This window comes from Anser anser (genome assembly GCF_964211835.1).
Source record: "Anser anser genome assembly, chromosome: 3".
In the NCBI taxonomy this organism is placed as follows: Eukaryota; Metazoa; Chordata; class Aves; order Anseriformes; family Anatidae; genus Anser; species Anser anser.
In genome coordinates, this window is record NC_139722.1 from 22,494,985 (window position 1) to 22,522,663 (window position 27,679).

A 27,679-nucleotide genomic window follows, 5' to 3' on the forward strand; every position below is an offset into this window, starting at 1 on the left:
TCTCCAATTTGTCCTGCGTACCTGTTGCAATTTTAATGGTTTTCTTTGCCTAAGGATGTGAAGATTTCCCATATCATTTTAATTAAACTAAACATAACAAAGCTATATTCTGATTGAATTTTGATTGTATGCTTTCTTTTTATTTTTATTTTTTTTCTCCTCAGTGTATGATGATATAATTCTGGCATTGAGCAGAGTCAGTGGTAAGTAAAGTCTCTCTTGGATTTTCATGTCTTTTTTTTTTTTTTATATTAAAGTCATCTGAGCCTGAGGCAGACAATTTTTATTGTAAGTGGGAAATCTATGGGAGTCATGATGCTTATATCTTTATGGGCACGTTATTAAGGTTCTGAACAGGCATTCAACCTTGCTAATTGACACTATTAAAAGGGAACAAAGAATTGTTCCACCTGGCTTATTTGGTTTAGATACTGTGACGATGATATAGCAGTCATTTTCTTCATACTTCCCATTAGTAAGCAAGCCTTATGATACAGAGAGAACTAGATTCTGATCCTATTGACAGTAAGAAACTGGGAGTCATTCCAATGAAAGAACATAGGTTGTACAGGAATAAAATTTTTATGCAAATAAAATCATGATACTATTATTTCATGGCAATTACGTAAGTAGCTTATTACTTCACAAAGCAGTCATAATGTTTGTATATGACAATAAAACCATAAACTCATGCTAAAATTTTAGCTGATGTAAATCAGCAGATCTTTGAGAAGCATGAATCACTGTCTTTTTGTGGTACTCAAGAACAGTGGATCAGATCTTGAATTTCCTTTTGTCCTGGTATTGCAAACTGTCCATTTGACTGTTTTCTGTTTATTCCATTATCCTGTTTGATTTGCATATATTCTATTTTATGTAGGTAAGACAGCTTCTCCACTGAAGATACTCTGCACTGAAGAAGGAATAAGGCTTCAGTGTTTCTTGAAGTACTACAATGAAGAAATGAAAGTCAGCTGGTCTCACAGGTAGGTGAGAATATTTTTTCAAGTTCATGTGTACATTCAAATTTATCTGAGAAAATTATAGTCTTTAAGATTTACTATATACTATGCTGTGGCATTCATTTAGGAAGTGGAGCACTTTAGTGAATTTTTTTCCAGCATCTTATGTTCCCTTTTCACATAGTACATATGGTAAATGAAATATTAATAGACAGTTCTGTAATGTCCAGAAAAGAAGAATCAGCAGTATTTCAACCTCTTATTCAACACCAGACTGTTTGTCTTCCACTATATCTAGTTAGTTCAAAGATAGTAAAATACTGGAGCATAGTTTTCTGCTCAGGGTTGCCCTTTTCTATAAATAGATGAAATTTCTCTTCCAGGAGTAGGTGAACACCAAACATCTACTCTCACCAGCCTGTACCAAGAAAGCAAATCCTGAATGAAACAACACCTCCCCCTCAAAAAAAATAACAAACAACACAACAATTTTCAATATATAGTCTTATATAACCCCAAATATTTTAATTCTATTCATTTTCTTTGAAAATATATTCAATGACACAGGGAGGAGGGGCAAGAAGTACCGAATATTTTGAGAATAGCCCTCAGAGCTGAGAATATGACTAGAAATGAGCTGGGAAATTCCAGATACTTTTCCAATCTCTTCTGTTACATTAATGTTAGCCTTTGGAGGTACTCTTTATATATCTGTGTATTTACAGTTAAATGTATGTTCAAATACTTTGCTATGTTAGGCCTTCATTTTGTGAAACTGCAGGTAGGGCTTTGAACGATTTTAAAACTCTTCAAGTTTTTTCAACTTTCACATTCCTTGATGACCTCCAAAGATGACACACAGTGAAGTGTTCTGACCAGGACAGGAAGAGGCTGGTTTGGCTGCACATTGTCTTAGTCAATTAGGAATGTAAGAAAAGTGTCAGTGATCATCAGGTTCAGGGAGCTCAAGCAGGCTTCCACAAGGGTACTCAGCTGTACTCATAATTCAAGCTTTGTATTCAGCAGGTTCTGCTCCTTCTTTCAGTAAATGTGATATTTGTATGAAGGAAAGGTGAAGAAAAATATCTTTTTGCCTTTGCCTTCTACTGTATCTGCTTGAATTTTAAAGGGGATGTTCCATTCCACCATCCACTTCCTAGCAATGTAAAACTAGAGAATGTTCCATGGCAAATAGGGAAACAATCAGCACAGATATTTGTATTTGCTGTCTCCCTCCCCCCCCCACATACTAATATTCCAGATTTTATGGTAAACCTTACATGTTGATCATCCTGAAGATCATTAAACACAGATTTTGAACAAATAACATTTCAATTATTTCATTAAATACTATGATTAGAAGCTAGAGTTGTTATTAAAAGCTAAAACAAAAACAAAGACTGAAACCAACCAACCAACCAGCATCCTCCAGACTCACCAAACCTTCTTGCTTTTTCAAATGGAATTGTCAAGAATTACTCCCGGAGAAAAGAAAGGCTAGATAATTCCTTTTATTTTTTTAACTATTGTCTGCATATCCCAAAACATAGCATGCAAATTTCCAGCTAACTTTGAATTATACTGCTTTGAATTAACTTTGAATTAACTATACTGCTTTGCAGGAAACATAAGTCATAAAGCCAGTATGCATTATCCACTCATGGCATGGTGGGGAATGTAGTATTTTGTAATAAATAGCAGTTTCCATCCAAGTATCTACCCTGGTACATTGAACTCAATGTAGTTCTCTTACAGAAAGGGAAATAGTAAAAATTCCTTTTCCTCGTCAAACAAGCTATGAAGCCACATCAGCCCTGTCTATGCAAATAAATTAACTCATTAAAGAGAAGCAAATGCTTACTTTAATCTCAAGCATATATATATATGAGCATATATAGATATAGATATATATGTATATATGAAAATAAATATCCAGCTAAAGATGCTTGGGAGGAAGATAGTAGAGAAAAATTTCTTTAGTTTATGAGGGAAAGAAGAAACTTCTTTGCAAACCATTGAAAATAGCTTGGTTTGCATGCTCTCCCTAGATAGCTTCTTCTATTTCCATTTTTCCATTATTCAGAACAGATTATGGACCAGAAGAACCACTAATCTGAATCAACAGAGCATTTCTTATATTCTTAATTTAGGAAGTGATGATAAGTCAATTGAATGCTACTGTGGTTTTTTTTTTTTTTTAAGACATGTTTATTAATTATCTGCAATTAGAACATTTGCTTCTTGTCTTGTTCTTAACAACAAATGAACAAACAAAGGTATATTTTGACTTGATGTGAGGATAATAAATTATATGCAAGTCTTCCACGGATTTCTTAATTAGTTTTTGAAGTTAATGGAAGGCAAAGATCTTTTGTTCCTGTTCTATTTCATACCCATGCTAGAAAGAAAAGAATCTCCTGTGAAATTGCTCTCATTAGTTGCATTTTATTTGTAATTTAGAAACAGTGTGTTATCCTTTGTAATTTTTTATAGATGGTCTGCTACAGAGAATATCCATGAAAATAATGTTCAAACCCATTTCTATTCATTCAAGGGAATCTAAGATTTCTTCTGGTGAAAAGATGAAGATTGGAGGTGGAGAGAATTTTGCCTGGCTGCAGATAACTGAACCCACTGAAAAGGATAAAGGGAACTACACCTTTGAAATCTTCGGTGACAAGGAATCCTTCAAACGAACACTTGATCTGTCCGGGCAAGGTATATTTATAAGACCATAATTTTTGGATTAAATCCACTTCATGGATTAGATAGAATTAATCAGGAGTAAACAGAGCAATGTAGTAAAAATGGAAAACCTTTGGTCAAAACCAGATGCAATTTAGTTGCATAACTGGTATGATCTTTTTAGTCTCTTATCTGTTTTTACCACTAGCACTGTTGGGTTCCAGAGGTTTGGTTTTCCATTTTGGTACTGTGTAACAATGTTTTTAAAACAGCTTTAGTATGGGTATGTGTTTAAATGCTTATACTGAGCCCCATATGCAAGTGATGTTCACGTACAATAATTCTGTCAACTGCTTTGTTACAGCTTTTGATGATGCCTATGCAGAATTCCAGAGACTCAAGTAAGTGCTACAATTTTTGCATTTTAATGCTATAGCAACAATCTTAATTTACAGAAAAAATATTTATTAATAATGCTATTAATAACATTATGTATGTCTCTTCCTCTCCTCAACAATTTTAGGGCAGCTGCTTTTGCTGAGAAGAGTAAGTTTATTTTACATTTTATCAAAGATGATCAAAGATGTTCTACAATCTAGTCTAGTATTCTCTTTAAGGCATCTATCATTATATGTTGGAATAGCTTTCAGAGTTCTGAAGTTGCAGAAATCTCCTGTTACTGAGGAATAGTGCAATAATAGTAACCATTTGTGGGTTTGCACTTGATGTGCATTTTACGCATTTTGTAATGCTCCTCTGTCTGTTTTTGTCTGCAGAGTTTTGGTGAGGTGTGAGCTTCTGGGTGTCACACAAGGAGGTGTTGGCTCTGAAACCAAATAATTGTATTGGGATCTACCCACTGAGCAAAAAATAACATGCTAATGTCTGTGGAGTACAATGGATGCTAAGAGAGAGATAGTGGGGAAGCTTGTTACTGTTAGGGACTGCATGAATTCTGGTACATTGATATTAAGTTCCCTGATAATGAAAAGATGTTTCTACCCACAAACAAAGTGGCAAAATAGATTTTTCTCTAATCTTACATACCACCAAGTTGCTAAAATCATCTTCTTTGCTTTGGTGCTCAAAGCTCCAGCTGTCAAACTTGGAAGCAGCTTCAGGGATGTCAAGTGTATCAGTTTAGAACTCCATAGCACAACCTCTGCTAAAAATCTGAGAAGATTATAAAATACATAAATAGGAAATAACACAAAATATTGCAAAAATTGTATTATTTTACATTTCATTAACCAAGCGTTACAGATGTTTGTTTTTAAGATAAGCCCAACTACAGCTGTGATTGATATGTCACTAAGTTATAAAATCATGAAGAAATAAGTAATTTTGAGTTCTAAACGTCACATAATCCACATATTTTTTCTTTAACTCCTAGATCGTGGTAAAGTCATTGGTGGCTTGCCTGATGTTGTTACTATAATGGACGGGAAGGTAAGGACTGTTTTTGTCAATTTGTTGACTGGTGAGATATTTGCTTTAATGGTGGAAAGGGGAGGAATACAGATGATTTTGCAGAAGCTGAGAGAAAAAGGAGGAGAATTTAAACCACCTAATGGTGGTTATTTAATTGAGGCACATGCAAGTCATAAGTGAGAATGTGTACCATAAGCTGTCTACATAGTCAGGGGAGGCAGAGTCTAGTTCAGTTCTCAGGTAGGCAAGGTCAGCCTCCTGGTGCTTTTGTGATGATTATGTAGAGACTCTGAGTTAACTGCATACTCCAGTCTGGGCTGGATTTCAGCTCTGTGTGCTGATCAGAACAGTTCAAGGGCCCACTCCTTCCCTGTAGTAGAAACTGACGGAGGAGGAGACAGCCACTCTCTGAGACCCAGTGTAAAACAAAGAAAACCTAGGTCCCATTCTCCAGCAGGCCAGTCATAGAGCCTTATGTGTGGTAAGAGCAAAGCAGGGTAAAGAACCTACCTGGTCCAATGGATTAAACTCTTTCCTCTACATAAATTTTGGCAGATAGCCCCACTTCAATGTATAATTACATGAGATTGAAGGCCAGTGAACACGTGTTTTTTTGACATCAGTAATAACTAAACACCCAGATACAAAGTCAAAATGGGTAAATATTCCCAAAGTCCCCTCCTAGGTCAGCTTTTCTGGTGGAGATGAAATTTCACATCTGGAGGTGTCCCTCACTGGGGTTTTTGTCATGGTGGAGTGGGATCTCATGCAACCTGAGCCCAAATTCTCTAGACAGCAAGATGAGAAAAGACTATTAGTCTGAGCTGCTATCAGTACTTACAAGTACAAGAAAGCTCTGGGGTTTAGTCTCTCCATCCTTGGGGGTGAATTCTAGGCTTCAGAAACCCAAGTCTTCAGTCCAGAAAAATCCATTTCATCCTTTCCACACTGCTTTCTCCTGAAACGAGCCTGTTTCTACTGTGTGTTCTGTCCTTCCCTATGGGGACAAACTAGGTCTCCTCAGCCTAGACAGAAAAATCTCTGAAAGAGAATGGGGGGAAAGGACAAAAATCTGCATCATTGTGCATGGTGCAGAGGAGGTAATGACTATCCAGCACTTCTCACAGCACAAGAACTAGGGTGTGCCTAATTTAATGGTCACTACAATTGAAAGGAAGTAGTTTTTCAAGTGTTTCATAGTTAATTTGTTCCTTAGTACCTTAGGTCAAAATAGATTTGGTTCCAAAGAAAGAAAACAGGCAATGTCATGAAGAGAAGTCTAGCAGGGACTATTAAACACATTTGTCTCAATACAGCTCATGCTTATAACTAGTTTATAACCCACCAAATTGTGGAAAGTAGGAAGGGAGCAGTATTCATTCTCATTTTTGTATGCTTTCTCAAGTAGTTTCTTTTGACTTCTAAAAGAGCTAGATGGACTTTTATTCTGACTGTAGCAGATTAGCTTGTGAGCCAATGTGACTCATACCATCTGCTGGCTATTGAGAACATATTGATCAGGGTGTTTACGTCTCTTGTGTGATGTGCATCTTCAGAGACTACAGCTGTGTTGTTCTATGTGGAAATTGTCCTTATTGCCAGAGAAAGTGGTTGGAGGATCAAGTGAGCCTTGCACTGGATACTGAAAGCTACCCAACTTTGGACAAAACTGACATGATTTCCTTCTTGGCCTATTCCTTCCTTTGTCTCTATTGAGTATTCACATGAGGTGCCTTCTTACTGTAGTAGACAAAAGCACCTCACAGTAAGAGAGATAATCTGTTAGGAGGTTAGGTATAAACCACTTGATGACCAACATCTTAAAACAATCTGCTAGGAAAGAGCCTGGCAACGTCATCCCACCCCAACTGCATGTACATACTAGCTGCAGTTTCCTCATACAAAATCATGCCCTAAAAAGCATGACCTCAAATCAGGGAAATGCCACATAGCAAGTTTCCAGAAGTAGAAGGGTTCAAAGGAGGCCTAACCATGTGAGGATTAAATAACTGAATGTGTGAAGGGAAAACCTCTGATTCCTGAAATCAAGCAAAACAAAATGGACCCGAAGGAAGTGAAATTTTAAAATCATCTCTACATTAAATATGAACAGCTACCATGCAAGATTCATGTAAGTACAAGAGAGAAGTAGCTACACACATCCGTGTATATACACACACACACACAGAGAATAGAGAATTTTCCCCATACAATGGAATGGTCTATCTGTGCAAATGTATGAACACAAGACAAAGCTTTACTAGTGCTTCTTAAGAGGGTATAAATGATTTTAGGTCACATCTATAATTTAGTAAATTAGAGCAGGCCCAAATGATTTAAAATGACTGGAAAATATCTGTTCTCTGGCAAGCTTTTAATATTAACATATTAAGACTTGATTAATGAATTAATTATTAATTGCTCTTAAATGAGATCACTTTTGAAGGCAATAGTTGTGAAATGCTGCCTGAGTTACAGAAAGGACAGTAAGATTTAAACTTGCTGTTTGCCATCAGATTTAGTTGATTTCCCAACATTATATTTTCATCTTTGCATCATTACTCCTTTAAATATTTTATAGTAAAGCCAGTTCCCATAGTCATTAGTTAACTGTAGATCCTACATGAAGGCATTCCTTTAAGGGTACTCGCACACTTAGGTTGTCACCAGGTTGCACCCAGAGCATGTAAATCTTCCTTCAATGGTCCTCTCTGATTTTGGAGGCATGTAGTATGTAGAACTGCTTCTACTTGGGAATGTACGGTACTTTTGATTACTTAAAATTTCTGCCTGTTTTTTTTTTCCTCTTCTTTTCTTTTCTTCCCCCCCCCCCCCCGAGTTATGTATCGTATCTTTTCAGAATTCAAGAAAAATAATGCACAGAAACATGCACATGTGTGCACAGATGGGCTTTCTCTCCTCCCTCTAGATTAGAATTCTGTGGAACCTGAAGGGTAATGTTGAAGGGAGGGAATATAAAGAAGCATTCTGATACATTTTTTTGTATTTATTTTTTAACACATATGGGAAATTATGCTGATTTAAATGATATAGGCTAGAATTCTGGGCAGAATGATATTCAAGCAAAAGTGAACAAAGTAGGTAGTTATCAATGCACCTTCTCAAATGATTCTTAAACCTATTCTATCATCATTTTACCTAAATACATAAAATTTACCTACATATACATACAGTGATAAAAATAGGTTTAGCGGTAACTCCATATAAATTTGGAAGAACGACCATCAGAATTTTGTGGGCTTCTTCAGTCTTTTTTCAGTCCTTGGAAAATACATGAACTTCCAGGATGGCCTACTAGGTCTTTTCAGCTATTCTATTAATACACTGTACATGCATGCAACACTTTTACAACCTTTATGAATTATTTAGTCTTCATAAAATATTTCCATTTTATGAGTCAGCAGCATTTGGAATCAACGACCAATGATTCATGTTATGTACTATTTTTTAAGTGATGTTTTTTATCATCTCAAGCAATAACCTCAGGAGGCCTAGGTCAGAAAAGATTTGCTCAGTTCTCCTTGGTGCGTACAAGGAATCTTCAAGGATGTTTTTAAACCTATCATTGCCTGAACATCATGTCAAACTAATGGGTTGCCAGGAGTTTCCTGCAGGCAGGACTGCATTGACAGTCCAACTTACCATCTTCAGGATCTGTTACCCTGGGGCTATTACTGCTTCACAGTCACTGGTAAGATGGTAGAAAGACTGAAAGGAAGTAAAAAAAAAAAAAAAAAAAAAAAAGCAACAAACAAACCAGGAACTCTACTTTTCAGTCCTCAGAAACATGATATCTGTCTTACTTTAATTAACTAGGAATAAGAAATGCCTGAAAGCAATACTGAGAATACTGTTAAACAAATCTCCCAAATCCTTAAAAATATTTCTCTTCTTTTTTTTTTTTCTCTTTTTTTCTCTCTCTCTCTCTTTTTTTTTTTTTTCCCTCCATCAGACTCTGAATCTGACCTGTACTGTGTTTGGAAACCCTGACCCAGAAGTGGTTTGGTTCAAGAATGACAAGGCCCTTGAACTTAATGAGCACTATGTGGTTTCACTGGAACAAGGAAAATATGCCAGTTTAACAATCAAGGGAGTGACCTCAGAAGACTCAGGCAAATTTAGCATTCATGTCAAGAACAAATATGGTGGGGAAACAGTGGATGTCACTGTAAGTGTGTACAGACATGGTGAAAAAATGCCTGAAGTTAAACCTGGCCAGCTTGCAAAACCTAGACCAATACCACCATCAGAAATTAGTTCTTAGAACCTGAGAGCAAGACAAAATCCAATAAATAACACGCGTAACTACATTTGACAACCAAAATAGCATACATGAGCTGTAGCTGAGGTATTCCCCCACATAACTAATTGGTACTCTCCAAAGGCAAACTGAGCTTTTAGGAGTTTTGCTTTAGGGAAGTAGTTGTGCTACAGAGCTGTGCAATGTGCAATGATCTTATTATAAATCCATGTAATAGGGTGGGACTTGCAAGTAACAAAAAGTCAATTTCCTGCCAGAAGTTTCCATGTGCAATGATAGATTGCATAAACCCACAGTAAAACTCCATTTCCACTCCCCCACTCCCCACTCCTCTGAAAAGTAAACAAATCAAACAATCTGCCCCCTGCCCCAAAAAAAAAACAACAAAAAAACAACAACCAATCCAGCACACTCTTGAGAACATTGACAACAAATGTCCCATCAATAAATGTAGTGAACTGCAGTTAGACACATGTTCAGAAATGATTCCTGCTTTGCTACACACACAGTCCCCTTGGCTTTGAAGTCTCTGATTGCATAAATTTAGTGGATAGTCCCTATTTAGTAATGAAATTGTTATTTTATAGTGTGAATTTATCTTTAGTGGAGTTTAATAGAGTTTTACAGATGTTCACTGTTTACGCCTTGAAGCATAGGTTACATGGTTGTATTTTGTTTTTCTTGCATTGTGCTAATAAAACTTTAAAAGTCACCTTTGCTACTCACTGCTCCAAATCACACCTAACTAGTTTTGTTTACTCTTTCATTGTTTAATTATTGCTTATTGCACAATTTCACAGCTGGTAGCGTGCAGACAATCGACTTTCAATAAAGAATGCAAATTATGGTTAATCACAGTCACTGGGTGGCACTTACAATATTAATTTCACTCTTTACAATACAGGTCAAGATGCAAGATCAAATTGGTACCAAAAGACATGTATACAACTCAGTCACTTAGGATAATTATGTCTTTGATTCTCCTCTATACAAAATGAACAAAACTCTTCCATTGGTGGAGTAATGTTCTGCCAGGCAAAGCTTTAACTATACACGCTTCATGAAATCTTCAAGTAGAATGGGCTTCAGTGAGATTACTCACATATCTTTCATACACAGCAGATGACTACAGCACTGTTTTTTGTTTTTAGAACATGTTCTCTATTAAGTACAAGTGTGTTTATCTGCTTAGATGTACCTTTGTAATTTGCTAAACAGCTTCCAGCAAATTCCCCAGTGGCACTGGAGAGCCTGGATGAAAGTGTTTGTTGCAAATGTTAGGTCTGTAAATTTTGTTTGGGGTCATGCCTGAATGCCAGAGCTTAGGTATGAAAATATGGAAATAATTCTCCTGGGTTTGTTTGTTTTATTTTTGTTTGTTTACTCCAGCAGACAAGCTGAAAAAAAAACACAATTCCAGAGTAAATTTAACCTCAGGGATTTTTTTTTTTCTTTTTTTTTCCCCCCACTTTTTTCTCATCTGAGTGACATAGAAATTCCATTTTTTGTCTGGCAAATAAATACTTCACTTGATTCAAACATATATTATTGTTGAGGCAGATTGAACAGCAGAGGAAATGAGAAGCTAATTTTCAAACTGTCAGAGCTAGTAGGTTGGAGCACTCATATGGGAGACAGGAGAGCAATATTTAGTCATTCCCCTTCCAACTCTTCTCAGTCCATGGGGATCTGAACTTCTCTCTCTGACCATCAAGGGTAGTGCATGAATCCCCATTCTTCCCTGTATTTGGAAGTGCTGCTTCTCCCACTTATTCATTCTTTGTCACTTTGTATAACTAAGGTAAACAGGAATTACATTAAACATTGATATATGCTTATTTTGGGTGGAAAAAAACAACTGTGCTTATGGAACCAACATGACCAGTTGTACAATCATGGTTTGGGTTGGAAGGGACCTTAAAGATCATTTAATTCCCACTCCCCTACCATGGGCAGGGACACCTCCCACTACATGAGTCATTTATTCGGACAAGTGTCTGGCAGGGTTAAACACTCAAAAACATGGCATTACTGAAAGGTATTTTAATTAAGAGATTTTAGAACACGAAGCAAAGTGATGAATTATCTTCCAAATATCTATCAAAACAAGAAAATTTTTTTTGTATGAACCTGCTATCATAAGAACTTCAGCAAATCTTTCAATAAAATATTTCAAATTCTTTTTCTTTTCCATCCTAATTTAGTAGTTAAGGCCTTTAAGGTTTTCAAAATCTTTCTATTGCAGGCTCACAAAGCATCAGAGCCAGTCTCTGTAGCATACAAAGTGAGTATCAGCAAGAATTTAATATTATTCTTATCTCCTTCTACAGTACACAGGTTAATTTTAGCTGAGACTATCAAATTATTGCATGTTATGGCAGATTTTCAGAGGTATCCTTGGACACAGGAGACAAGGTTAGCCTCATCTCAGTTATACCTTTAGATGGCCTTCTTAGTTAAGCAAGCCTCACTTATTTCCCTTCAGGCAAAAAGAAATAATTTATTATGACACTTAATCCTCTGCTGAAGTACAGAAATTATCATTCACAGAAACAGTGTATTCAAAAGGCTAAGGACTTCTTATAAACTGTGCAACATTTTCCAGTGTTCAATGTACCTTTGATTCGCTTGTACACATTTAAAAACCTTGTTATTGGTGCTAGGAAATTAATCAGGTTAACTCTGTTAAAAAAGGGACTACCTTTTCAGAGTGACTGTGCATCTAGCTGCCCAGTGGGGCTATATAACCGGATGGATATCAGAGGGACAAAGAGGATGCTCTGGTAATTGTCAGATGGAATTCATGATGAGGCACATTAGCATTTGCACACACCCATCACAGACTTGGTGTCAGCATTAGTTTAGTTAATAAACACTTTGAAAGAGGAAGAGAAGAAAGTAAGATTTTCTGGGGAGGGTCTGACGTCAATGAGCCTACCCCCACCTAGGCAAACGGGGATCTCATTTATACTCAATATGAATCTCTCCTGTTATTTTTACAAATTCAGAGGCCCATTACAGTGAATTAGCTATTTGTTACCCTTAAGAAGAAATGCTTCTGTTAGAATGATTTTCTGTCACTCTGGTGAGTTTTGTGTTGTCTGAGTTTCATGTTGCACTCTTCTAGGCAGTGCTAGCGTGGAGCATCGCTGGCTTGTCACGGGAGGCAGATAAGATGTCAGCCAGTTGTCTTGATGGGCCCAAAACCGTGGCTGTGTCTGTCATGTTGGCATTCTGCTACAAGCCTGGCAAGGCTGCCTTTTCTCTGAGCACCTGCTTCCTTTGAATCAGCTTTGATATGTTACTGTTTATTTGCTTGAAAACAAGTTCTGTGAAAATTCCTCCCAAGGCCAATTTACAGGTGCTTTTTATGAGAAAAAGTGTATTTTATTTTTTTTATTTTTTTTTATATGACAGTATTTGCCTCCAGTGTAAATCTTTCCCCAGCCCATAATGTTCACTTGCATCCCAAAGTTCAAAAATTTATGCATACTACATTAATCTGCTCTTGTATGGAGACAGAGGTTCAGTGATAATAGCACCCCAAGTGCTGTTAACGCACAGACAGTTTCTAAAGGAAACTTTGAAATATAATAAAGCACTTTATTTTCAGTTTAGTAGAAATGAGAATCAAACCTCTAGATGGCACCAGAAGAACAAGATAAAAATGAACAGGTCTTAAAAAATTCTGCCAGCTATAGCATATCCATCTTTTTGATGCAAATACATCACTTAGGGAATGGGAGATTATTAAAAGCATTACACTTATGCCAGTGACAAGGACAGGTCCAGCAAATGACTGTTTCCCGGAAACAGCAGGTGATGCTGCCTCTTAATCTGCACATGATACACATTAAGAGGGTAAGCACGCCTTTGTAAAATATTGCAAGATATTGCAGTATTACAGCAAGTTCCTTCTTAAGATGTGAAAACTATAGCATATCAACTGTATTGACATGGGGAGATACGAATTCAAGCTCTAAAGGTAAACCTCTTGGACAAAGCAACCTCCACTGTTTCTAATATTGTGAGGCCCTTTGCCCTACACTTTTTGTTCAGTCTTTATAGAGGGATGATTCCATTTGAAATTAGCAGAAGGACTGGGAGCAGACAGTGCAAGATCTGGCGCCCAGCACTGCCACTGCAAGATTCAGTGATGTTAGGACCTGTAAGAAACTACTAGTAGCCTTCCATATTAATATTTCTTCCTTCATTGGAATGTGCAGTAACTCAGTACTGGCTTTGTCCTTGGATATTAGCTCAAGGTTTATCAGATTGTTACATTTTAAAAATAGCGCACTTGACCTCACCTCATTTCCTTTACGAACATTTGAACTTTGTGTGGGTGCATTAAAGGACTGTTAAATTGTAATAAACTTGTCTAATTTTTTAAGTTAATGTAACTTCACTTTCTGTTATTGTTGCTCCTATCTTCCATTAATATTGTACATCTGAGCACCTGGTAGAAAAAAAGACACCCCACTGCAGTTAGTAGTAATATGCTTAATAGATGTAGCTGAAACCTTTCCCATGGTATCCTAAACTACCCAGCTGGGTTGTCCCATGCAGATTTCACCTGTCACCAGTGTCCCCCAACAGGGAATTTGCCCTCCACCCAGCCAAGAGCCTCTGTCGGAGGCCATTATCCATCTGATGACGGTGGTGCACACAGCATGTAGAAGAGAGGCAGATGGAAAGAGCTACAACTTCTGTTAAACACGGGGCCAATGTAGCTCTTTAACACGTTAAGTCATGGTAAAAAGGATGATCAAAATCTTAGTCTGCTGACTTAGTGACCTCCGCTGGACCATTTTGAATGAAGTGCACTAAAAGCCAGTCCAACAATCATAAATCAACCCAAAGCTAGCCCTCCTGATTGCAAGATAATGTGTGAAAAAGAACTCCACATAGTTGTGTGCCACTTTTGCTGTCTGGGAAAAAATGCCTTCCATATATGAAAATGGCAATCAGCCTCCTGCATGGTGCTTAATGGGAGGTAAAACACAAGACGACTCCCTGGCTGGGAGTTATGAGGCCACATGCAGATGTCTCCATCTGAGCTAATCACTGAAACTCCCTTCTTAGAAAATGGAGAGAAACAAGTACTAGTAGGGCACAAGTCATGCAATTCTAAAGTAGGTGTCTCAAATAATTGAGATGAATCATGTCTATTATTTCCACTGACTGCAAAGGGAGATTACTATAACTAGCTTGGATGGGAGACATCTACATGGCTGATGTTTGAATTTAGGTGTGATAAATTCTGCACCATGTTTCTCTAATTGAATTGGCTCTTTAGTCGAAAAATCTATTTACAGAGATGCTTCATAATAGCTGGAATTTTTGTCATGTGTTTACAGGCTGGCTTCCTCCAGCAGACTCTTGTATCTTGCAGTCTTTACTCCCTTCTCTGATTTTCATGTTATTTTGAAATCTCTGGGCAAGCCTTTGCAGACTTCCAGCTGCCACTTGGTCCCAATTCATCATCGGCTCTCATGATTTGGCCTTTATCAAGACATTGTGTCAGGCCTTCCATTCTTTTAAATACGTAAGTCTTCGACCCAGGTTCAGAGTGACTGTGCTCTTGCTGTTAGTGTGGGATTTGTTTATGCCCTTGTTCCTCTCAGTGCCATCATTCTGTGGCAACATCTCAATCAGCAGAGGCTGTGAGCCTTTCATGGTCAATCAGTGCCCTTCTGCTAAGCCTATAAGATGTGACTTGTGCAGTTTCTCTGTCGAGCTGGCCAGGCACATCTTCTGGCTGGAGAAGCATGATTCCATGGGGCTCGTGTGCCAAACATCTTCCCCTGCGCTGAAGGCAGCTAAGCAACTGGTCAAAGCTCTGAATCCTCCTGGTCCTGGCTTTGACCTGGTCTGCTCTTGTCTTCTGTTTGTCTCTAGTTAGTTCCCTGTTATCTTTCTTTTCAACTATTACTCTCTAGACTTCATGGTTACTTGATATTATCTGCATTTCTCTGTAATTCAGTCTGCTGTCTTTTGATACTGCCTTAATGGCAGCATCTAATTCAGAAAATAAAACAGTGCCAAGCTTGATTATCTAGTTCTTAGGCCAACCTCCTGTGCACATTAACTTCTTCTAGCGTCCTGCCCCCAAAGTGTGACTTCATCAGAACTGCCCAATAGGGATAGTCCTTACCCACCCTAAGTCCAAAACTTTGCTAAGGTCAGTCTGAACAAATAAAAGTACTAGTTAATTAAGCTCAGTGCTGATGCCTTGGCACTGGTTAATTTACTAGCATAGTTTGTGACTGAAGTGTCCAAGTACCAGCAGCTGTATGAAATGTTTGGGTGATAGCATCGAGTCTTGGTGTCCTGTTAGTAAGTATGTAATTGAGTCAACGTGGCCTGCTGTTCTCAACCACTTTCAGCAAGAAAGCCCACCTTAATGAAATGTTTGGTTCAGTCATCTTTGTGTTTCTGTACTGTCCTGAACCCATCATTTCTAGATGCTGACCCGTTCCTCTTCATGATGCATTTTTATCACCATCCACTGATTGTCATACACTAATTTTGGGGTAACATGAGGGAAAACAAAAGTTATGATAAACTGGCATATTAGTACCTGAACTCTGTAATGCTGTACGCCGCACTTTGCAGGCCTAGACCCTAAGAGCTTCCTGTTTTTCGTAATTTGGATAGGCCTCCAACTTACATTCAGTGAACACTGGTAGCAGCTTTTGTTGCTAAAGGTTATGTTCTGACCTTTCAGGAGTAGGCTGGGCTCTCATGAGACATTTCTCCTTATCTTGGTGCTTACCTGAGCTGCTCCCATCTGGTTGGCATTTATGGCAGGTAAATAGTCTCCCAGGTTGCCTCAGACAGGCCTTCATTCTTCAAGCGTGACATGTGGAGCCTTTTTAGGTTGCCGTCGGGTCTTAAACCTGCTTTTGTGTTCTCTTTAAATACAATCCTGTTTTACATGCACAGCTCTCCTTTTAATTGTTTCAGGTGGGTAAATTCCCATGGGTCTTACTCCTTTCAGGCTGAATCATCTGAAGTGTGTGCTCCGTCCTGTTGCGATTGCCTGAAGTGTCCCATTGCGCATCAGAGAGTGTATCTTGCAGACACTGGTGTCCTGTAACATCAAGTCACCTGCATTGGAGCCCATTTAATTAACCACGATCTCTATTGTCAGTACTTTCTCCTTACCTCACAGGACTAAAGGCTCAGAAACATAATTTAAATCGGTTTGAGAGCTCAGCTGCCTCTCCTCCATGGTGCTTCCTGGTGGGTTGCGGCCAGCACTCACGTCCATCCTGTGCCAAAATGTGAACTGATAGGACAGTTCCATTCTGAGGAGCACAGCTAGCAATTCCTCTTCCATTCCCTTTGGGCCTGACAGGCTTTAATTGAAAATGCCATGGGCCAATGACTTTGTAGCAACTGTGCTCCCAAGTCTCCTCCTGAGGCCTCGGGCTGTAATTACAGATACTCCACAGGCATTATAGGATTGGCAGCTTATTCATATTCATCCCTCTTCTTTCAGATGATCTTGTATCCTGATGGTCTGCTTGTTACATTATGGCTTCTTACCTATTCCTAAGCTTCACGAATGGCTGATACGAATGTGCAAAATGTAGAAAAACTGCTAGCTGCACCTGTACTTTTCTAGACATTTCCTGAAGGCTCTCAGTTCCTCAGGATCTATTCAGAGATGTAGTAGAGTTAGGAAGTGCTGACAGTGGGAAGAACACTTGCTCTCAACACCTTCTTTGGAATTACTTTATACCAGGAGTCTTTTTTTCTTCATAGTATATCAAAATGATTAGGGACAGCAAAAAATCCTGGCACAAGGGTGTTGTTTTGTGTTTATTCCCTTTATGCAGCAGATAACTGAAAAAAGGAAAACAAGGAATAGAAAGACCACATGGCTTCATTGTCAATAAAAAAATAGGTACTTGTGGGAGGGATTTGATTCCTCTTGCATGTTTAACTTGAAGTTGCGTACATCGTGCTAGCAACACCTAAGCTTTGAAAGGTTTTACAATACATTGCCAAGCTTCAGTTGACTATTCAATTTATTGACTGCTACTCAGGAAAACAAAATTACTGGTTTGCTATGGACTGAGAACTAACTTATTTTCTGGTTTTTTTTTTTTTTTTTTTTTTTCCTTTCCCTGGAATATGGCCACTATATGCAGTTGACTACATATAGTCAACTATATGCACAGAATTCTTGCCGTTCTCCCTGCTCATTTAAGGACACGGAAGGATGGGGTAGTAGAGGGAGTGGCTGCATTCATGTCCTAAACATCTCTGTGCTATTAACATTCAGGGCATGCTATTGTGTATAAACAGCTGTCAAACAGAAAATTCACATGCTGAATATTTTAATTTCAAAGTCCTAATAAAAAAAAAAAATGGAAATGAAAAATAAGTCTAAAACAGCACCGAATAAATTCCAAGTCTGTTCATATCAAATATGCTTGAAATATGAGTTTTATAGTATTTTTAGAAAATCTGGAGAACCTAAGACTACTAGTAGCATTCTTATTCTCTGAACATACCCAATCCATTCAAGTATTTTGGATCAACAAATAAACAGATCTCTGCAGTGTTTGCAACTGAAGTAGTGCAACACTGGGTTTGTGCCAAAGAAACTAGAATTCACTAAAACCACAGGCAATCAGAATATTAATTGTTTGGTCTATATTCATTGCCTGAACTGAGAGAAAGGTCAAAAAAAAGTAAAAATGGCAATTAAATCTGTTTTTTAAATTATTCATGCACAATAATCAATGGTGTTATGACAATATATGCAAAGGCAAATTAAAAAATCCCCCAAACCCTGATATTTTTATTGTCAGTTCTTCAACTTTTTTAATTTAAAATGTATTCCTTAAAGCACTTTTATGCAGTTTTTATTTTTTATTTCCCACTAAAGATGTGGTTTTATTAAGGACAGTCAGCTAGAAAACATGTGGAAGCACACAAACACAAAAGCATACAGTGTGTTCAGACTTTGTACTAACTGATAATAGTATTGTTGCTCATCGTTTAAACACTGCCAGCCCAATCCTATGTGCAGTGCAAGAAAATGCACTCTAAAAGCCAAGTTTAACAATCCTAACACTTTTTGAAGCGATTTTAAGTAGCAACACTGTGCAAGAGAACATTTCTGTCTCTCTGGTCTACTTTTGTGAATAAACCGAATCAAATCTATTTCTCTTTGAAATCAACATTCCCACGGACTGAAGATGGCATGTATGAAAGCTCTCTAGTGATCCCTTTTTAAAAATCCTGTTTACATTTGCTTTTACATGTGACTCACTATTATGTTTTTTTTTTCTTTTTTTTTTTTTTTCTGAAGTTCTTTATGACAAGTCTCTGCCTCAGGTTGTTTTTATTTTACTATTATTTTATTTTGGGCAGATATTTTTGTTGTCGTTGTTTGTAAATATATCAGCTGTTATCAGCTGTTTCTGTGACTGAATTAAAGAGGAATTATGTTAAGTTTATTACATATACACATACATGCATATATTTTACATATTATAAAAAATCTACAAAATTATGTCAGCAAAGTGTGTTCATTACCCATGTTATGAAAATTAAAGCCCTCAAAACTCTTTCTTTTCTAACTCCCAGAGCTTTGGACATGACCTCAAAATCTGGCTTGAGGTGATTGAATGGAGAGAAGTGGGAAAGAGGGTTTGCAGAAGAAATGTGCCTCTTGTTGTCCTCCTGAAAACCTGTCTAAATTTGGCCATGCTAGTAAATTGTAATTAGCACATGTGTAGAGATTTTCCAGAGGTAAAAGTCTGTGATGGCTGTGTGCACAGCTCAGGCTCCAGCTGACAGGCAGCTTGCCCTTTCCCTGAGATGACTCCTCTGGGATGCTGGAGGCAACTCTTGCTCTCCTCCTAACTGGATGCTACAGTGAGGAGCAGCTCTTTTCTTCCTCCTGCTTCCCCATGGGATTCAGGCAGGGTGGAAAAGGGAGCTGGTTGCTGCCAGTGAGGGGTGGGCGACGGGAGATGGCTGTGGGAAGGCTAGCACTGCCTTGAGCCCAGGGAGGAGAGGGGAAGAGGGCCCAAGGCAAGGCAAATGACTGACAGAGTGAGGGAACGGGGCAGCTTCAGGGAGGAGAGGAGAGTTTTGAAACCATGATGGGGAATGCTAGCTAGAGGGGAGGGAGACTGCAGCGAAGGGAAGGGCAGTCAGGCTGAGATATGTGTGTGGAAGAGGCAACAGTGGAGCAGAAAGCAGATGGATAGGAAGGTGCAAAAGCAGCAAGGACTGGAGCTCATCCAGCACAGAAGCAGGGGCTGGGTGACATGTATTTCTCTGCAGAGCCTGAGATCACAGAGATCTTTGTGTATCTGAAATTAGTACATTTGATAAAAACTGCTGTTGACTCCCCAGTGTTATCACCTGTGGTAGTTTCTAGGGGTGCAGAGCATTATATGTGAGAGGGGTAAGAGGTCTGAGACTGGAAAGATCTAAGCAGTAAGTCTTACAAGAAGAGAGAGACTGGTGAGAACCTGGCAGAAAGATGCTGCTGTGACTGGAGAAGACCACGTCAGACCATGAGCCAGAGTGATAAGGAAAGGATCTAACTCTGCGGTACTAAAGCAAGACTTGCAATAACACCAGCCAGAGTATGCAGGGAAGAAAGAAAGAAATGAAACAAACAAGCTTGCAGGCTGAGGAGATTGATAATGGGTATACTCGTGGCTATATGACGGTGTTTGCAGTGGGATGCTCTCTTCTTCCTGAGGGGTTGCTGATAGGGAATTGTTTATTTTGAGGAGTTTCTTCTCCTCACCAGCTGTCCAAATACTAACAACAGAACTACCAACAAAAGAAAGTTCATGTCTGGGCTACACAACCCGATTAAATGTTCTTTTCTGGTTGACTGGCAATAGGATGGATCTCAGATAGGGCAGAGAAGGAATTGCACATCTATTTTCTCTGCAGTGATTTCATCTGTCAAGCTGCATACAGCTTTCTGCTTCGGTTTTATAAAGACAATACCTTTAATAGAAAAAATAATAAGAGATACAGTGGCTGCTAGTTTCAACGATGTGTTCCAGGTTCTCTATACCCAGCTCCAGTGATGCATTGTGGCCATAGCATTAATGTTATGACTCTCTTGTATGTAATGTTTCTCTTGCTCTTATGGCATGGTACAAAACAACTGCCAAGAATCTGGCATATATTTTTCTTATCTGTAGAAGCACTTTGTTTTCAAGGTATAGTTGCAGCATTACATTTGCAGGAATCCAATTTTATATATTTTAACGGCAATCTTCTGATTTTTAAGCCCTGCACTGTTAGATTTCTTTATTTTCCTGAATAATAATAAACTGCCTCAATGATGAACCTAAACCTAATTTAGAAGAGAAACTGGAAGCTCCTTCAGTACATCTAATTTTCCTTTTTATTCTATTTTGGTGGCTAATCCCGGATGGGGCATGAGTATCACATCCTTTTTTTTTTTTTTTAACAAGGATTTGATTGAGTGCATTAACTCTTCTGCAGTATGAATCACATTTGAGAGGCTTGACAACAACTGCTGCAACATTCGTATTCAAGCCAAAATGGCAACTTCTTAGCTATCATTTACCGTAAGAATATTTTAAAGTGAAATGCTTTAACAAAGCACCATTTAAAATCTTCAGAGAAAAAAATTAACTGGACAGGATAACAGAGAAAAGGTAGTGCACTTCAAGCATAAAAAATGTCATGAAAGTGGGCAAGCGAGACTTTCTTGAAAAATTGAAGTTGTGAGCTGGAGTAAGATTAGCAAGTCGGAATGTAGGATATTCTGACAACACAATTGTAAACAACCTGATAGAAATAGTTATTTTATAGCTGGTACCAGCTGAAAAAATATATAGAAGAAAATTAAAATACAAATACAAAATATAAATACAAAAAATACAATACAAAATATAGAAGAAATTAAAAGAAAAAAATTGTCCTGTATTCATTCCTCCTCCTCCGGTGCCCTGACATACAAGACTGCATTAGGAGTCCTTGCTGGATTTTTCTCCAAAGGTATCCTTCCCTCTCCATTTTCTAGGTTCTTCATAGGGGCCACTGAACATAACTCCGGAAACAAATAGATGATTCTGTGTCTTGTATGATGAAAAAGCACATTCACATTCATGAAAGCTTCTCACATTCACAGAAGCAGGTGAAAAAAGTGCTTTGTGAAAATTAGCAGTACTAAAGTCCAGCCCTCATTCTGTTGCTTGCAACATGACTAAGTGATAAACATTCAAAATCAGATATTAGGAGGAAATAACCTTCCTTGAGGCCAGCAGAATTCACATCGGAGGAAGTTGCTCACTTTCAACAGTGAGGATCAGTTAACATGTGGGGCATAGATTTCAATAGCAATGGAGACAGAGGGTCTCTCTGAATAGCTCCACGTTAGTTAAATCACAAGTTATTTAAGAATTTCCTGCCAACTTAGTTTTTTTTTTTTTTTTTTTTTCCCAGGCAGTTATTTTCTTCCTGCCTTAAAAATCTATACAGCAATTGCAGTAGTCCCAGATGATCTTAAGGTATTAAGTGAAACCCTAATTCCTTTCTTCAGCTCATGGATTTAGGGACAAGACCTGAACAAAAGAATCAGTGGCACTGTCGTCATGAAGGATATACAATTCAATAGCAGTGAGAAATAACCGAAATGGGAAGTTTGACTAGATGTTCCTGTGAGAGATTTCCCTTACAGGGGAGGAGAAGTGAAGCTTTTCTGTGTCAGATACATAATGAGATACAGCTGTATTTGCATCAAGAGATGGGGATCATTAAATATCATGAGTTGGGTGCAACTCCTCATATATCTTCAGGCTGAAATTCTGAGTCACAAGCTTGCCATATTATTAAAATAAATGGGGTCATACAAAGTGACATGTTCTTGGGCACAGGGAAGGTTTGGCCCCCAAGGACTTTACTCACCCGTGCTAATTCTGCTAATCAATCAACTGGTCGTTCACATTTAATCCTGACACTAAAACATTCTTGCAGGAGAATCTTAATTTGTGAGCTCTTTGTGTTCTCTTGCGCGTCAAGAAGTTAAACTAATTTGATATTGCGCTCCCCTGATAATGAAAAAGGCTGATGAGAGTAAGAGAGAGTTTACAATAGTGTGTCTCATTAAATCATTTTGCATTTCAGTAGCCTGATGATTTACCTTTCAAGCGGTGTTTGTGATACAGGGCAGATTAAAAAACTGTCCAAAAATCATACTAAAAATATAAGTTCACTATTTTTATTATAATAACACTCACATTTCTCAAAAAGTTCACACCTGAATGGTGCTAGAAGCTGCACAAATATAAACCAGACCTATCAATGAGATGCAATGTTGTCAATGGTTGCAATTTCTACTGTACCGCCTCATAATTTAGACTCCAGGTCCCAGGCTGCTGTGATAATCTGTGTTTTAATTTGAAATATAGGTATGCATTTTTAACCTTGTAGTGGTGCAGAAAAAAATTGAGAATATGAACTAGAAAAATGAGAAATAGAAACAGTATGATAGCAACTAGAAGAGTATGTACCCTTTAGGAATGAAAAAAAAGGTAAAAAAAAGGTGCATTTTACATCTCCCAGGAGAGGTGGTTTTATTTTGTCCATTTTAACCACATAAAGAGTATCCTCCCCCAGTACATCTAAACAAAAGCATCCAGGATCCAGGAGCAGACTGGTGCCACTGGAGCATGTTGCAGAACTGGCTGTTATGGAGCCTCTTTCCTTGGAGGCCGCATGAAATGGGGAAAGCTCTCCTCAGACTGCATGAGCTGCGTTTGTTACAAAGCAACCTGCTCCTCATCACCATTTTTACTTGTAATCCTTCCCTCATGACATGACAACGGGATAATCAATTTATTAGACTTAAACCATGCCTTGGTGGCTATTGAACTGCCTGATGAGAGATGGATGCTGGAAGCAGTGGTACACCAAATGAGTTGTTCTAATGAGCCGTGTGTAGCCCCACAGGCTGTGGGCTGTGAGCATTCCTGGCTTACAACATCACCATAAACTTGAAGGCATTTGGCTGACAGCTAGTGGTATATGAACACAATTAAATTAATTTTACCTTCACCTGAAATTAAAGTTGTGTGAGGATCAAGACTTATCAGAAAAGAACCTGCTTAAAACCTAAACCCAAAGGTTAACTCATGGATGGGTTTGATTTCCAGGGAAAACAATGTGCAAGTCTTCTTGATCACATTCATGTTGCAGTCTACTTACTGCAATATACAATAATATGATGTACAGCTTTAATGACAGACTGTTATCTTTAGCCATAAAGTCATAAATAAGCATCTTTATCCAATGAAAAGTTCTGTCCTTTTCAATGTTGCAACATTTTCTTGTTCTCCTCTAAAGCAACTTTTATATGCTTATGCTTATTAACATAACTGTCTCTGCTCCTTAAAAGAAAAATACAAACCCTTATTTTTCACACTTTTTAAATAAATAACTTCTATGACTCTTTTTGTAAAAAGGTTAGTCTGAACCCAATTCACATTAAAGCAGGAGGTAAAGACCTTTAATATTTACAGTTTAGAGGGGAAAATTAAGGTCTAGGAGATACCTAGTACCTGATGGGCTCATTAAAAGAAGCATAATTCAACCATTCTTTGGTAAAATAAACAGTTTGCTAATATTTAAAATGACTACCTACACTTTATGAAACAAACGTCACTTTATATGAAGGGTGAAGGCAAAGATGAGGAAGAGGAGCTGACTTCATTTTAGAATACGAGTAGAAACACACTAATGATGCCAAAAAGACGTGCTAAAGTTTCCAGATTATGCTGAAAAGCAGGCCACGCACATGAGCGCTTAAGTACAAGTTAATGAATATTTGGCCATGTGTAGTCTCTATGCACTGCTGCAGTGTTCATGAATCAGAGTGGCAGCATCTCTGCAGACCGCTGAGTCCTGGAAATGTTAATGAAGCAGTGCGCAGAAGTCATAACTATTGCCACTGTCAAGTGGCCATGGAAATGATTATCTGGTAAGATGTTGGAGGCAGAGCTGCTATCACCTAAATTCTCATGGAATTCATCTGATTTACTAACTTCTCACTGCATCAAGACTTTTAGTTTGTCACGGCAACCTAGGAGCAGATAGAGGAGTAGGATGTCATCAGGCAGCAGTCATAATGCAAGCATGAGTTAAATGACTCTAAAGTTAATGATCCAGATTCTTCACTGCAGCCGCGAGGCACACCACGTAACTTGGGGGAGGTGCACAGATGCAGTAAATTACTTTGGATGCCGTTACCATGACCCTGGGCCAGCTGTGTATCAGACCAGACCGGTGGCATAAGTTACAGTATGCAAACTGCTGCTGTGAGTGGTCCTGAATGGCCATTATGGCAGCTCTGCAATGCCAGCACGGTGCTGAATCCCTGCAAGGAAGCTTTCCCCTTCCCCTTCCCCTTCCCCTTCCCCTTCCCCTTCCCCTTCCCCTTCCCCTTCCCCTTCCCCTTCCCCTTCCCCTTCCCCTTCCCCTTCCCCTTCCCCTTCCCCTTCCCCTTCCCCTTCCCCTTCCCCTTCCCCTTCCCTTCTTGTAGGGTTGAAGGCAACACAGGAGCTGCTATGTTTTTCTCTGCCCCACTAGAGGATTGCTGCACCCTGAATAATCTTTCCATTGCTGCTGGCCCTTTTAATCCAGTAAAATGCTGTAAATCATCTCGAACACAGGGTAAAAGCTAAGGCAGTCTACTTTTCCTCGATTTGCACTTGTTTCTGTTTTACGTCCTATTTTATCATAATAGCGTGGACACTAATTTTGCTTTACTTGTAAAGCCTAGATCCAAGGAAATGCTTTTAGTAGTATCAAAAGGCTATTAATCTGTGTAAGAGACAGTAACTGAAAAGTGATGTTATTGACAAAATGCAACAGCATCCTCTCTACAGTTTCCACAGTGTGATCACATTAATGCATGTTAAAGCTGCCTGCCTGCCTGATCTGCTGCCTGCTTTTTGGTGATAAGTATTATCTATTATATTGCAGGGGCTTTTAGTCAGAGCCTAGTATATTTTGCCGTTTTCTGAATTTATTTCAAGATCTTAATTTCAGGTTTTATCACCTGCTGATAATTGTTACAGACAAAATAACAGAAATTAATCTAGTTGAAGAACAGGGAGCAACATCTGCAGCCAGGGACACCAACAAACAGAAGTTTGGAGGTAGCAGCTGAATCATGTGAAAGTAGGACAGACCTAGCAGGGAACAGCCACCATTCATCTGTGCAATAACATCCATGCAGTTTTAGTCATAGCTGTAAAATTAGTTGGGTTTTAGTGAGCTGCCACTCCCTGGGGGTAATGTTCAGCCTACAAAAAGCATGTCTAGATTTCTTGCATTCTTGTTTTCTTATCCCAGTAACCTGGCTTCTGAAGGCCTCCCCTCCCCTCCCCTCCCCTCCCCTTCCCTCCCATGGGATATACCAGAGTGGGGCAATACATCTCAAAGCAGTCACTGTGGTAGGAGACAGGAACTCCCAAAGCCTGGGTAAATGTCAATGCCATGGAGCAACTATCACCCCTGAAAGGTCAGATACCGCAGTTCCAGCACATTCTGGGCCAGGCAGCAAGCAACCAGTCAAGCATATCAGTTCAGCATAATAATACAGTATTACATTTATCTGACCAGCGTGAAATGAGCCGCAGTCCCATGCTTTGTTTTCCTTGACTTCCTTTTTATGTACCTATAGAAGCCAACTGCATTTAGACTGAATAGAAACACCTAACACCAAAACTGTGATCCTCAAACTCACTCAGCTTCTATTCTGTCTAATCCTCACCATTTACATTTGCTAAATACCTAGCGCAGAGCATTAAAATTACAGCTGTGATGTGTCTGGGATGCCCCTGGGACTAGCTTTTATGTGTCTGAATCTGCCTCTTCCTCCTGCGTCCTGAGCTAGTGTTTGCAGAGAGGTGAACCTTGGTCTTTGACTTACAAAGCATGTACAGGCCTCTCCTCCTACAAAAATCAGTACCCCGAAAGAAAGCAGTTATTTCTTCTTTCTTTTTTGTGGGGTGGGTTGGGGAAGAAAGAGTCTAGGAAGTTTCCAGGCTGCAAATCCCAAATGGAAGTCCAGTGCTGCCTGGTCGTGCTACGGCACTAATTCAGCACAAACCCACTCTTCTGGACATGCCTGTAGGCTGCTTTCTGTATGGTATGCCATTTATTTATTTATTTATTTAATTTATTTATTTACTTATTTATTTGTGGATCTAGCTGTCCTACATCAGGGTGCCTAACAGTTAGGCACTGCACTGCCTAGCACTTTTATTCCTGTGTTCACATAGGTTCTTATACTGCCTGGTTGCTTTGTGTATGGGGTGTGTTTTGGGAGCTACATTTTAAAAATCTATTTAATGAATTTGTCATATTGTCAGTTTGTTAAATTGAAAAAGCATGCCAAGAGCAGGAGCTTAATTTTCTTGAATTTACTAACATACACAAACTTTATTTTTTATTTAAACCAAACAACAGCACAAGGAAGAAAGCAGTGGTAGATGCTAACAGACCTTTCATGCTTTTACCGATTACATATTGCAATAGAGCAGAGATTATATATTGATTCCATAACATTTTTCAAAATATTAGTTGAAGTTTTCACAATCACCATGACTGATTATTTAGACAAGTAGAGATAAATCACTCATATGATGACTAATCACTGGCAATGACTTCCTTTCCTTGGATGATTATTCTATTGGAGATTATTGAACAAACTAAAAGTTTCTAAAGCTGTTTTTTTTTTTTTTTGTGGGAGAGCCAACACTTTTTAGAAGGGCTCTGCATATTATAACTTTACTAGGGCAGACTGCTGATCGCTGCCTTCACTCTTCTGACATTATCAGAACATCTAATTTCTACTCCGCTTTAGGGTCATGCTAAATTAGCGATTTAAAACAGTTGCTGTGATGTTGACAGTTTTAATTTGTTCCAGCTGATATTCTAGTAGGCCTATTGTCTGTTCAAAGTAGATTCTGTGGTTCTGAAAGAGACAGTTTCTGTATTTTCTGAATGCAATGCAATTTGTACTCATATTGCAGCTTCAGACATCTCCTTGGGGCAAGTCTAATTGAAGTTGCCTGATTTCTGTTACCAATCACAGCCATTTCAAACTGCATTTCTTTTCATCTCTAATGCTTTAAGCTCCTGCTGTATTAGCAGGCCCACTCAGGTGTAACATTTTCTCTGAATCTGTCTGCTTGACCACAGCCCTCTGGTTTGCTTCAGTCTCCCAGCTAACATTTAAAAGCACCTGATGAGCTCTGAGACCATCTGATACTTATGAGAACTTGTT

The 27,679-nt window shown here is 38.6% G+C and overlaps 1 protein-coding gene across 6 annotated transcripts in view; it reads left to right on the top strand.

Moving 5' to 3' along the window:
* MYOM2 (myomesin 2) overlaps positions 1-11,542 on the top strand; it is an 83,998-nt gene extending 72,456 nt beyond the window's left edge. For all 6 annotated transcript variants that reach the window (XM_083831296.1, XM_083831297.1, XM_083831295.1 and 3 more), the window contains 7 exons: positions 165-203; positions 881-986; positions 3,517-3,680; positions 4,012-4,048; positions 4,171-4,193; positions 5,041-5,096; positions 9,052-11,542. In XM_083831296.1, the coding sequence (XP_083687422.1) occupies positions 165-203; positions 881-986; positions 3,517-3,680; positions 4,012-4,048; positions 4,171-4,193; positions 5,041-5,096; positions 9,052-9,363 (737 nt within the window). In that variant the 3' untranslated portion in view covers positions 9,364-11,542. The remainder of the gene's footprint in view (positions 1-164; positions 204-880; positions 987-3,516; positions 3,681-4,011; positions 4,049-4,170; positions 4,194-5,040; positions 5,097-9,051) is intronic.
* Positions 11,543-27,679: the final 16,137 nt, after the last annotated feature.